The following is a 14396-nucleotide window of genomic DNA, read 5'->3' as shown; positions in this document are numbered from 1 at the left end:
TCTTTTGCCCAACACACTTTGCGTGAGAGTGTATGCTTACTGGGGTAGCCTGGACATCTTGTTTTGCACTAAAGACTGGGAGTTCCTTTTGAAGCATTGTGCAGAGGACCTGAACTGGTATAGGGCAGATGCTTGATAGAGAGGCACTCTTTAGTCCACAGTAGCTGGGCAAGAATATTGCATCTTTTTGCTTAACTTCCCACTGTAAAAGCCCCTTCTACAAAGTTTTCTTTGCTGTGAGACTGGCACAGGACATTTGGTTGCAGCAACTTAGGGTATGTCTACACTTACCTCTGGAGTGATCAATACAGTAGGGGTCGATTTATCGTGTCTAGTGAAGACGCGATAAGTCAACCACCGAGCACTCTCCCATCGACTCACGTACACCACCAAAGTGAGAAGCGTAGGCAGAGTTGACGGGGGAGCATAAGCAGTTGACTTACCACAGTGAAGACATCGCGGTAAGTAGATCTAAGTACGTCAACTTCAGCTACGTTATTCACATAGCTAGTAACTTAGATTGATCCCCCCCGCAGTGTAGACCAGGCCTCAGTTTTTCTTCCTGGACTAAGTTATTTTTCTTGCATTACTTTTCCGCCTTTGGTACAGCCCCTGGGCAACACTAAAGGTGCTTGCTGGCAGTCAGTCATTTACCTTTCAGTTGTTTTGTAGCTTACTGAGGTTGCTATTTTGGTCATGTTTTCTGTTTAGAGGAACACAAAGGGACATAATCTTGTTTGTACAGGAGCACTACATGGAGTTTTCTGAGAAGAAACACCAAATACAGTGGGCTGTGATGTTGCTCTTTTTAATGTAGACCAATAATATTTCCCCAACTATGCAAATACCCTGGTACAGACGTCTAAAAAAATTAACTTTCACTCAAAGCTCCTTTCACTCCTGCATGGACTTCAGATAATTTGCTGTTGTCTTTACATATGCCAGAGGAGGATGGGATTGAAAATCATGTGGGAGACTAAATGAAGTACTTCACTGAGTGACAGCAATTGTTTTAAATGTTATTTTAAACACTGTTTTATACTGATGCTAGATTGCATGTGACTTCTGGAAAATTTAACTGGATGAAAGAGAATTGTTTGTTAAAGAACCCGAAGGGTCATCTGCCTTAATATGGAGCAAGACAAGGGACATGCAATCCGTCTGTCCTAGAACTTAACTACAATTCTTGTAAAACATGCTTAGAAAAAGGCAGGGCTTCCTGAAGAGTCCTTTGATAGCTGCAAAAAGGCAGACTGAGGAGGACAAGCAAATGACCAGAGAAGGAAAAAAAAGGAAGTAGCAAAGAGCAGGGAGGTGGTAAGAGACAAGGCTATAACAGTCACTAACAGTCGAAAGAAACTACCAAACTGCTTGTTCAAGAGAAGAGGGAGAAAACACTTTTGTTAACATTGTAAAAATAAAGATAACCTAGAAGGATTTACAATCACTCAAAAAAAAATTTTTTTAAGCTGATTGTTCAGTTTTAATCAGGAATAAAAGCTGTTACACCAACAACTGAATTCAAATACAGAGCCACTTACATGCTTTTGTACTGTAGCATGTTCTGATAGATGCCCACTTCTCAGGTTCAATATTTAATTTAAAACTTCCAATCTAATGGTGCAATGAGTCATTTCCTAAAGGAAATTGCTGTTCTAATAATTCACTGGATAAGATGTATTTAAAATGCTTCACTCAGAAAGCACAAAACTAAGTGTCCTAGCCAATATTAATTCATCACAAGAACAGTTTTATCAGACTTATGGGAGAAGTACAGAATTTATCTTGGGATTGGCCAAGAGAAAAAAGATCCCATTCAGTTCTTCTCTGCAAACAGGCCACTACTCTAAGGTATGGGGAAAAATAATATTTAGAGTTAGCAAATTGATTCACTGTGTGTTAGTCCAGAGGTCTACCACCAAAGCCTATTGCCCACATTAATTCCTGATCCAAAAGCGGTGCAAGGTGCCAAAAACTGCAACAGTCCTGTTTCTACCTTCTGCTGATTTTGTTTCCTTACCTCGAATCTCCCCCCAACCTCTACCAGAAAGAAAACAAATTCGTCCTCTCTATTTGTCTCTCTCCTTCCCCTCAATCACCTCCAACTTTGTCTGTCTCTCTCTTTGTTCCTCTTCTTTCTCTGTCTCCTTTTTTATTTCCCTCCTTTCATCTTTTAGGGTCAGGCTAGCAACTGCAGTAGAATTTTTTTTTAAAAGCTATATTCTTAGAGAAAAGTGTCTTGTCTGGAGGGCTGGCTGCAGAATGGAATTAAATGGATTAAGACTGGGTGACAGTCAGTCAGTTTAAGACTGCAGATAGCTCTGTTGATAAAGTTTGTCTGAGAAAGTTCAGCACTATTCCATTTCGGCTCCTCCCACCAAGAATACTGTGGGTGGAGTCAGTTGAACAAATTCTAAACCCCGATTAACCAGAGGTGAGCAGAACACCAATTTGTTCACCACCAATATCATGTGATATCAGATGATTACTTAATTTGACCCCTTTGGGTATGTCTACAGTGCAATCAATGACATGTGGCACAGCCTCAGCGTGGCCAGGTCAGCTGACTTGGGCTCATGGGGCTCAGGTTACAGGGCTATAAAATTGCAGTATAGCTGTCCAGGCCTGGGCTCCAGCCTAAGCTGGAATGTCTACACTGCAATTTTACAACCTGATCCCTGCAAACCTGACCCAGGCTCTGAGACTCAGTGCCAAAGGGTTTTTTTAATCGCAGTATAGACATATCCTAGGAGTTATCTTTGTGTAGCTCTTGCTACAAAAGTGTGTGTGTTTTAGACTAGAACATTATATTAGGAAATCCTATTTCCTAGCACCAAGGAGTTATTATAAGCGCTAAGTACCAGAGCTTAACACTTAAGCAAAAGAGGGTGATGTGAATAGTAGCTGTGTTAAAATACCAAGCATCAGACTACAAATAAAATTCTGGCTGGTAGTAAATGGTTGTAACTGCTAAATGAACCTTTTAAGAGCAATCCATTTTATCAGCACATTCATGTGTTTTTTAATCAAATAAAATTATTTCAGTGGCCTCTTCCTTACCAGCAGTGGCTGAGAGTAAAGTTCAAGCTGTGCTCTGTAAATTATGTCATCCAATACCTCTTGGCCAAGACCCCACTGTCCATTATATCTACAAAATAAAACAAACAAGACATTCATCATTCAGTACTTTTTGAACCCAAACCCTTCTCCTTTGTATCTACAAAGAACATACACTAAGACAGTATAACGGAATAGATGGAGCACCTCAGTTATTATTCTAATTGATATTACAACAAATTGTTCTCTCCCATCTCCCAGCCAGAAGGATGTTATCATGGTAAGGATAACAGTAAAGAAAGATGGAGGGGCACCATTCGAAAATTATATTACTTAGTATAATCGTTTCAGATTCGTGTGTTTAGGCTAACCCAGTGGCTTCATGTCACACTGCCATTCCTGGGGACCCAGGTTTATCAGCTACCTTGAAGCTTGCAAACATTACACTGGTGAAGAGAAGGGATACTGTGGAAGTGACATCCCTGGGAGAGAAGAGCGCCACTCTTTAGCACCCAGCACTGGTGACTGAATGCTGATAAAGGCATTCCCAAAATGTCAGCTGGTCAAGACAGCAAGTCAAGGGAAAATAAGGAGATAAAGCAGTGGCTTAATTCATGTTTTCATGCATAAAGACAGAGAGAAAAGAGGGTATTTTAATTCACTAGGAGCCATCCAGCTCTTCTTCTTCCAAACTCCACCTACTTACATGGCATAATAGACACCTGTGAGCAGTTGCACCATGAAATCAGGATCTAGTACCACTCTGTTACAAAATTCTTTCCAGCGTTTCTCATGCTGCCGCGGAAATCCACTCACGCAAAGCCTGGCAAAACATAATACAGAATCAAAACTCGGACCTCATGAAGACTTTAAGAAAACACGCTTAACATCCATTAAATGTGAGACACTCACGTGATAAGCTCTGATTATTCTGCCAAACATTAACTGTTCAGTTTCTTGCTGCAAAGTCTCAAGTCAGCTCTTCATGCATTTAATCTAGTATCTTCACAGCAGAGCCTTGAAATATTGGCCATAATTCCTGTAGTCTGACTCCATACATCCTTATTCACAATAGCTTGGATGAAATCACCAACCAGCTAGTTGTGAGTGTGGGAGACGGAACTTCTCAGAAGCTAGCCAGAAGATGTGAGAACAACAGTGAATGTGCCTCAGACAGAATGTTTAGTTTACTGCTACGGAATGAAGAGCTTATCTCCTCTGTAACATACTGTAACAGAATATTAATAGGTGACTGTTTCATTTAAAAAATAAACTGGGGAAAACAAAGTTGCGTTCTTTATGAAAAGAACTATTATTTCAGATGGCATCTTTTTATATTGTCAACTCCTCGGAGCAGGTGCTTTGCCTTCCCCACATCCAGTTCAGTGCTGAAGCACATCATATATATTCAACGAATATAATCACCACTTTTATTTAGAGCTTTGAGATCTGAATACCAGACAACATGGAAGATGCACACAACCATTCTAATGTATTTAATGCAGAAGTACACTCACAACAAGGATTTCTCAGGCAAAGAGCTAATGTAACAAGCATTAGCCCTTAAGAGCAAGAAACACAATGGAACCAAGGGGCTGATGATAAACATCTTAGCTCTTTCTTGCATCAGACATTTCAATGCTCAACTTTTACAGTGAGTTTTACAAAATATTGGGTTCGGAAATTTCTATGAAGGTTCTGGACAGAGCTGGGAAAAGGCTGTAGAAACACCTAACTCAAGCAAAGGGCACAATAATGATATAGATAATGACAGAGGACGGTATTGAGAATGCCAATCTTCCATTTAAAAAAAAAAAATCCTTTTGGCCAGCACTGCACCATATACAATCCTCTTTTCAGTAAATACTGTAAATGGCATTTTGTACCACTTGTCCGGAAGAGACCCTAGATGCCTGAATATTTCTCTCTCTCATAAAAAAACATGAGGGAATGAACTGGCTAAGAATAAGATAACCACTGTTTAATATACAGAATCATCTAGCATAAAATACTAAACTAATTTAATCTGCAGTTTGCTGGTTCTAATTCAATCCAGACACAAAATATATTATTTGATATGTTTAATGACCTATATAAAACATACTGGTAGTCCAGTCCCTTCCTAGTGGGCAAGGAGAGATATGGACAAAAACTGATAGCATACATGGCACTAACTGGCAACTCTGGGCAGAAAAAGGAATGAATGGGTCTGAAGATCTAACCAACCTCTCTCATCATTGTGCCAGTGTTCTTCCAACTCAGGAGTGAGAAACTTTGGAAGGAGCCAGGTGAGGAAGTTTCTATGTAATTATTCTGTGAATAGCTAAGGAACTTTTTTCCAGGTTCATTAAACCAGCGCCTTTCATGAGCATAAATTCACACACAACAGGGGGAAAGGAAACTCAGTGTTTTACAGACTAGCATGTCAAAATGATGCTGATGGAAAGGAGGTGGTTCCTAAACTGACTTCTGAAGGGGTTTCTTTAAGGGGAACTTGCAAGTGTGCACACAAGTGAGAGTTCCTCACTCAAGGTTGTTTGCAATACAAGAACAAGGACAGACACTCACATATTTGTATTTACAACATATTCCTGTAGGTAAAACACATATTCAGGAGGAAAAATGAAATGTTGGAGAGACCATTATACAGGGCAGATTACGATTATTAGGTAGCAGGAATACTCAGGTTTATAAATGCCAGACCCAGATGAGTATTATCCCAGGATTCAAGTGACAAGGAAAATTGGAAATCCATTGCACGGATTTCAGAAACGTCATGGAGGATAAGAATAGCAGTCAACTAGAGAACACTCCACTTGTGCCCTTGGCCTACCAGTTTTCCCATCTTTTTAAGAAGTGGGTGTTATCAAGGTATATGTTGTTTTAGCTGGCTGCTATTGTTAGTCTTGATGGTTTTACTAGGTAAGGAAGGCTTTATTATTTTAATGGGTTTGTTTTGTAAGTGTTTTACTGTACATTCACTTAGGGCAAATGTTTGGGTGATTTAAAGTGTCAGAAATAATTTAATAAGTGTAGCAATTATTTAAGAAAGAAAATAGGTTAACCCAGCAAGCATCTCCAAACCTGGAGGTCTAATTTCAGCTATGGGTGAAAGAAAAAAGGAAAACCAAGCACTGCATCAGAGGTACAACTTGCATGAGATGAACAGCAGATGCCATAGATCTGAGGTATGGTCTTGGTTTTTTGATAAGTTTCTTAGCTTCTTGTTCCCGGCGTTGTTAGGAACAAATTGTCAACATGCCAAAATCTCAAATTATTCCACCAAACAACTTGTTCTTTACTCCTAAGACCTCTGTCTCATATCCTGCTATCTCTAGAAAATCTGTTGACTGGGAACCTGAACATCAGGACATGAAAGTGCACTGACTTGAAGCCTTGCTGCACTTAAGCAGAGACTGGATAATGTAACAAAATAGTTGTATCATACTGAACCAATTTCTAATTAACTTCAGGATGCTTCTGTAAGATTAATGGAGGAGTTGTTATTTTCATACAGCAAAATTGGAATACGCCTCCTACTGACAAACTACATGTGTTCAGATAGGAAGATTTACTCAGCAATAACCAACCCACTTGGTCATTTGACACTGCCTATTCAGCTAAATTTTGGGTGGAGTTTAGTGGAGACATGCACTTAGACAAGCAAAATCCTTGGAAGTTAAATACAAGAAATACAGGAAAACCACAGGGCAGAAGATTTTCCAAGGCTACTCTCTGTATGCAGATGTGGTCGCCCCATCTCAAAAAAGATATATTGACATTGGAAAAGGTTCAGAAAAGGGCAACAAAAATGATTATGAGTATGGAATGGCTTCCGTATGAGGAGTGATTAATAAGACTGGGACTTTTCAGCTTGGAAAAGAGACGACTAAAGGAGGATATGATAGAGGTCTGTAAAATCGTGACTGGTGTAGAGAAATTAAATAAGGATGTGTTATTTACTCCTCATAACACAAGAACTAGGAGTCACCAAATGAAATTAATAGGCAGCAGATTTAAAACAAACAAAAAGGAGTATTTTTTCACACAACACAGTCAACCTGTGGAACTCCTTGCCAGAGGATGCTTTGAAAACCAAGACTACAACAGAGTTCAAAAAAGAACTAGATAAGTTCATGGAGGATAGGTCCATCAATGGCTATTAGCCAGGATGAGTAGGGATGTAAACCATGCTCTGTTTGCCAGAAGCTGGAAGGGTGCAACCGGGATGATCATTTGGATAACCTGTTCTGTTAATCGCTCTCTCAAGCACCTGCATTGACTCACACGTCCTGCAAGACAAGATACTGGCCCTAGATGGAGCCATTGGTCGACCCAATATGCCAATTTCTTATGTCATCACTCCCTGAACTCAATCTATCACATAATGAATCAGATTCAGCTCCCCCATAAATGGAACATATTCAGAGTGTGTGCTTGTCTCGATGTAATACCATCCAGTTAAACACCCATTATTGAAAGTGCTAGAGAGCAATACAAGCCAACAATTTGTAAGGTTGCAATTCATAAAGTTTCATAACAAAACCCTTGTGATAGCGTCTTTACAAAGTCAAGTTATCCTGTTTATTTGATGGTTACTACTGAAGCAGGTGGCTGACCGGATTTCAGGCACACTTATTAGGTTTAGACAGGACACTGGGAATTCTGAAGAATATAATGCGTACTCACATATAACAAATTCTATATACAAGGAATTAACAAAAAAACATCATCGATTTAATAAAATTGGAAAAATATCAAGTGCCTGACAAATTCTGCACATACTTGCACTGTTGCCAAGTATCAGATAGTAGACATGGTTTAACTAATATTCATAAAAATACTTAATAAGTCTCACAGAACAAGTGACTTACAAAAGTTAGAAAGGTATGAGAAAGAGAACACAGAAACATTGGCTTAATGACAGTGAAACAGAAGTTGCCAATGGAAAAAGGACCATTCAAGGATGGAGTACATGCAGGGGATGTGTCGAAACTAAAATCTAATATTAATGTAAAATAAGAAATGCACCTACAAGAATGTATGTCATCTGCACCTTTAAGCAAAATGATGGAGAATCGTTACAAATCGCAGGTGTCAGAACACAGACAATTAGTCAATAGTGCGAACAACATTGCACCGTTACAGGCAATTGGAAAAGTGATTAGCCTAGATCGATATGTCAATCAGTAAGGACGGTGGAAATATGCCATGCACTGGTTCACAGGCGGTTTTTCCCGCTTAGACCTTCTTTGTCCCTCTGTCTAACCCGCTGCCCTTTATCTGTAATATAAATATAGGTATTAAGTGTGGTCTGGTAGGGCCTCACATATCGGGTCTGTATAGCGCAGAAAAAGCGCGTGTGCTAATAAAACAGAAGTGTCCTACATCAACCTGTGGAGTCCTGAATCGAACTTGTGACAGATGATATCACATAGTTTTAAGCGATCACTTCAAAATATGTAATACAAGCTAACTTGTGGGTTATGGGACAATAAGTCAATCAATTTCAAAACTAGTTACAATGCATTCTGAAAGAAAATTCAGATAGTCCTAGAGGTAAGCTATTATTGTTTAAGGCAGAATGACTGAGGCCACTTATAGAACAGTCAAAAAAACACTTCAATTGCCACAAAAGTATCAAACCAAATGAATATAAATTACGATAAAATAAGAATGGGGGTACATACACAACAGAAAGAGTGGAAAGGGTGAAGCTAAGATAGCCAGCAGAATTAACAATATAGGACAATTACTTGGTGCATCCACCCTTGAGTAGCCACAATATTCTCTAATAGGCGTCACTTCTGAAGGCAACCAATGCAAAAGCAGTTTTTAGGGAAGGAGCAGGGCGAGAAAAGTGCACTGTGAAACTAGGATTTGGAGTCTCTCCACGCACACATGCTGTGATAGATAATATAAGAGTAGACTTGGAGAACATGAAATAGCTCAGTTATGTGAAACTGATAAGTAAATTTTCAAAACATTCAATGTGCAAATTACAATTCCAAAGTTACACTGTAACCATTTTTCACTAAGTGAATATTATTTCAAGTGTAAAAATCAGATCCGTGAGTTATAGTGTTATTTCCACATAATCTGAAGAATAAGGAAAACATTTCTACATGTAAAAAAAAGTATAGTACGCTGGCACAAACTCACCAAAGAAAAAATTCAACTAAGCTCTGTGAGATTCAAGAACAAAGGAATGAGTAGATAACAACAAACTAAATAGAAAAAAATAGAATAGGAACATAAGAACAAAGCGATAACTGGTAGACCAAGGTTCCTGTCGTACCCAGTATCCTGTCTTCTGACAGTGGCCAATGCCAGGTACCCCAGAGGGAATGAACAGAACAGGTAATTATCAAGTGATCTATCCCCTGACACCCATTCCCAGCTTCTGGCAAGAACCCTTGGTGGGAGTCCATATTGTGTTCTAATGGAGTATAAACTGACAGAAGCTATTTTGATCCTGCTGTACACTTGGAAAAACAATATCTGCATTGTGTATAATGCTTGTCAGCAATTTACAGGAAATACACTGCTGAAGCTGACAAGGCATATCAAAAAAACAGAGAAAAGGAATCTGCTGCTTCGTGAGTATGTATTATAGAGAACGATTAGCCACCCATGGCCTGCTTGTTTTAGCATAAAAAGCTGATACAAAGGAGAAGATGTGTAGGGGTATCAAAGATATTTAAGATTCTAGAACAAAAAGAAGAGCTTTTATGTCAACAAGCTGTTTTAAATACTACTCAAGAGGTCATGGAAAGGATGTGTATAAAGAATGAGAAATGATGGAACAATTTCTCCAAGTGCGGTGGTGTTATGAAACAAACTGTCAAAATGTTGTTCAAGTCAGTCATCCAAACCAACTCAAAAGTAAATTGGACTAACATTCAGAAGCACAGGAAATAGGTGGTACACTAACCAGGTTACTGGTCACTATAAAGAGATACAGTTGACTTGCCTTTACTGCAGGTCTTGACACACTACAGTTTTTACTATTAATGTTCCACAAAGCAAAACATTACAAGACCGAGAACTAAAGCAAATGCAACATCAGTGCATTATTTTCGTATGCAAAAACAGCATTACGTTTCTAATTAAATTATGATCTGTCAAGTTACCAGAAAGGACTGAGTAAACTCATTTGCTTTCTTTGCATATTTATAACGCTAGGAATGTTCCTTAAGCATGAGATCCTTACCTGGAACCCATCCTGCAAAGTGACTGATAGGAGGAGGCAGGCATGTAGACAATAGCAGAGTTGTAGCACAGCATGAGAAAGCCGAGCACCTCAAACCTGAAGAAAGACAAGAACATGAGACAAAAGAAACTACATGGATTCCGATTTTTAATAGTCCACCAGAAGGACTTAAAAAACATTGTTAATGGTTCACTCGCAGGACAAGATGGCATCAGAAATACAGTACATCAGCCCGTAGGTATCACTCTTCCATTTTAATTCACTGACTAGAAATAATCTATCAAAAGACTCAATATTAAATACTTTAAAAGGCATGAGATGTAACAGATTACTACCCTAATGCCACTGCATTGTATGGAGGAATAATGCAACAAGCTATTTTAGAATATGATTGAAGACAGACATAGTATAGGAAAAGTTTGCATTTCCCATAAATTATTTTAACCTAGTCTGTGTCTGCCAATCAGCCTTCCAGACTACTTGGCAACACCACTGACAGAAATGGTTCTGATGGAGAAATTATTTATATCTAATGAATTAGTAACAGATTTACAAGCTCTAAATTGTAAGAGAAGAGCCAGGTAAGGCCTGTATACAGTGAGTACCTACTGACCCACTGTTTTATGCTTCAGACTAATGAAGTATCTACAGCTTGACTACTCACCTGTTCTGTGCAGTGAAGGTTTCTCTCTGAGGATGAAGATCACTATAAACCACCCTGATGAGGTCATGTTGACATAGGGCTCCCTCAGTCAAAGCCATGGATCCAATAGTAGAAGGCTTGAGTGGGAAAGGCATGGGGAAAATAAAAATAGAAAATGCTGCCATAAGAAGGATCCAAACCTCACGAAATTGTATCTACTTCTCTGTTGTGGTAATCTGTAAAACTGCTAAAGATTATTCCTAAAAGATTTTAAAGGGACACAGTCAACTTAAACCAATCACATTTGTGTTTGAAATGATTTACATACCTGTAAGTGTTGTTGGTTTTAATAAAAATTAAGTATGCTAGCACTGAAGAATTAGAGAAATATTTCATTTTCGTTACCTTCTATATTTTGTGTCTAGTCAGTTTTCCTGTTTCCCCTATTGTTTCAGGAAACAGTAGGGAGAGAAAGCATTAAAAAAATAGGATTGCAGAACCAAGAAACATTGACAGGGAAAATCAGGAGGAATACTTGAGGCTACTTTTAACTCATATATTTTAAAATTTCAAGTTGACTTTGTCCCCCTCAAAATGACAAAAGCAGCAGAATCATTCAGTTTCAACTACATGCAAATAGCTTGCATAGATCAACACCCAAGAGCCACACTTTCAACTCAATGCATAGAGCACTAGTCACAAAACACCCACTAATGCTAAATAAGCTGTGGCATATCAAGGCCCTCCATTCTGTTTGGAGAACTTAATGGACATAGATTTGTGGGACTGAGGTATATCTGGTGCCACATGAAAATAGGGGAAATAGAAGGGGTATGAGCTATGCAAAGTTCCCAACATAGACTCATAGACTTTAAGGTCAGAATGGACCATTATGATCATCTAGTCTGACCTCCTGTACAATGCAGGCCACAGAATCTCACCCACCCATTTCTATAACAAACCCCTAACCCATGTCTGAGTTACTGAAGTCCTCAAATTGTGGTTTGAAGACTTCAAGCTGCAGAGAGACCTCCAGCAACTGACCTGTGCCCCATGCTGCAGAGGAAGGCAAAAAACCTCCAGGGCCTCTGCCAATTTGCCATAGAGGAAAATTCCTTCCCAACCCCAAATATGGCCATCAGTTAAACCCTGAGCATGTGGGCAAGGCTCACCAGCCAGCACCCAAGAAAGAATTCTCTATAGTAACTCAGATCCCAACCCATCTAACATCCCATCACAGACCACTGGGCATACTTACCCGCTGATAACCAATGATCAATTGCTAAATTAATTGCCAAAATTAGGCTATCCCATCATACCATCCCCTCCATAAACTTACCAAGCTTAGTCTTAAAGCCAGATATGTCTTTTGCTCCCACTACTCCCCTTGGAAGGCTGTTCCAGAACTTCACTTCTCTAATGGTTAGAAACCTTCGTCTAATTTAAAGTCTAAACTTCCTAGTGTCCAGTTTATATCCATTTGTTCTTGTGTCCACATTGGTACTAAGCTTAAATAATTCCTCTCCCTCCCTGATATTATAAAGAGCAATCATATCCCCCCTCAACCTTCTTTTGGTTAGGCTAAACAAGCCAAACTCTTTGAGTCTCCTTTCATAAGACAGGTTTTCCATTTCTCGGATCAACTGTTGTCCGTGAAGCATGTGCTGGTGGTCTATAACAAGCTGGCTGGACATATGAAATATGCTGCAGCCAACCTCTATACATGGGATCTGTGTGCCAACCCACTTTGTCAGTCAATGCTGCATGTTGTCAATGAGTTCAACTAACCAGACTTCATGGTGGCCTTAGGTCCCTTCATTCTGTGATGGGGCCTAAGCTGCTGTCGGGTGACTCAGCAAGCACCGCAAATGCTAGAAGATGAACTGTTATATGGTGCTGGCTCTCTTGTTTCCAGTTGTTAAATTGCATTAATACACTTTCAATCATCACTTTTCCATGTTAGCAATTGCTGTCATTGCCTTAGTGATTGCAAATAGGACGAGAGGTTATTTCCTCAAGACGGCAAATAGAAGGAACATGTAGTTCACAAGCAATTCCTCTAATACAGGATTTCTCAAACTTCATTGCATCGTGACCCCCTTCCAACAACAAAAATTACTACATGACCCCGGGCAGGGGGACCGAAGCCTGAGCCCCAGTGCACCAGGCAGGGGGGCCAAACCCAAAGTCTGAGCCCCACCACCCAGGGGGAAGGAGGGGGCAAAGCCAAAGCTTGAGGGCTTCAGTGTTGGTCAGGGGGTCTGTAACCTGAGTCCTGCCACCCAGGGCTGAAGCCCTTGGGTTTCAGCTTCAGCCCTGGGCAGTGGTGCTCTGACTTCGGCTTCAGACTCAGGCCCCAGAAAGTTTAACGCCAGCCCTGACAACCCCATTAAAACAGGGTTGCGACCCACTTTGGGGTCCTGACCCACAGTTTGAGAACCTCTGCTCTAGTAAGAAGGAGTTCAGTGTTTAGAAAAAGTTTGAGAACTTCTGCCCTACATAGTTCCAGATGCAACAATGCCCCTCAATACTGACCTGCAACATCTTTTATTTAAATCCTGGATGTCTCATATGAAAATCAAAACCTATGTTCATTTTACAGTGATTTTGTGATGTGGCTACACATCTGCTAGGGACTAGACTGAGACCACAAATTCACTTTTACATTAGTGTATGCAGGATTTAAACCCAGTGTTCAGAGAAAGAAGCCCAGTGCAGTAATACATTGCGCCTTTCACCTCACACATTAGTAATTTAGACAATGAAAGATGTAATATTGCTGAAACTTTTGATTGTTATTCAGATATATTTTAGACTGCAAAGAGCTATGAATTAGAAGAGGACTGTGTCCATTTTTACATATAAAGGGAAAACTAGAAGAAAATAACTTACCACTGCTTTATGTTCCTGACATAGCTATTTACTAAGAAATGTTTGTTTTTACCTCCAACCCTGAACAGCAGCGACTGTTGGCAAAAAATCTTAGGCCTGGTCTACACTACGCGTTTAAACCGATTTTAGCAGCATTAAACCAATTTAACGCCACACCAGTCCACACTACGAGGCCCTTTATATCGATATAAAGGACTCTTTACATTGGTTTCTGTACTCCTCCCTGACGAGAGGAGTAGCGCTAAAATTGGTATTACCATATCAGATTAGGGTTAGTGTGGCCGCAAATCGACGGTATTGGCCTCCGGGCGGTATCCCACAGTGCACCACTGTGACCGCTCTGGACAGCAATCTGAACGTGGATGCACTGGCCAGGTAGACAGGAAAAGCCCCGCGAACTTTTGAATTTCATTTCCTGTTTGGCCAGCGTGGAGCTCTGATCAGCACAGGTGTGACAGCAGCTCATCAGCACAGTAGCAATACAGTTCTCTGAAATCGAAAAAGCATCACAATGGCCTCATTGGAGTACTGGTATCTGATCGCAATATATGGAAGATCTGTGCTACGACTCGTTCAAAGACGAAATGGAAA

General features: G+C 39.9%; 1 protein-coding gene across 11 annotated transcripts in view; it reads right to left on the bottom strand.

The window, feature by feature from the left end:
* Positions 1–14396, bottom strand: part of HYCC2 (hyccin PI4KA lipid kinase complex subunit 2) — a 128048-nt gene that overhangs the window by 21196 nt on the left and 92456 nt on the right. For all 11 annotated transcript variants that reach the window (XM_075070015.1, XM_032799496.2, XM_075070013.1 and 8 more), the window contains 4 exons: positions 10935–11050; positions 10271–10366; positions 3764–3880; positions 3061–3148 (listed from right to left, as the gene is read on the bottom strand). In XM_075070015.1, coding sequence (XP_074926116.1) covers positions 3061–3148; positions 3764–3880; positions 10271–10366; positions 10935–11050 — 417 coding nt within the window. The remainder of the gene's footprint in view (positions 1–3060; positions 3149–3763; positions 3881–10270; positions 10367–10934; positions 11051–14396) is intronic.

The sequence above is a fragment of the Chelonoidis abingdonii genome, chromosome 10 (genome assembly GCF_003597395.2).
Source record: "Chelonoidis abingdonii isolate Lonesome George chromosome 10, CheloAbing_2.0, whole genome shotgun sequence".
NCBI lineage: Eukaryota > Metazoa > Chordata > Testudines > Testudinidae > Chelonoidis > Chelonoidis abingdonii.
Note: the sequence above shows the minus strand (reverse complement) of the source record. Positions and strands in the feature narration are given on the sequence as shown.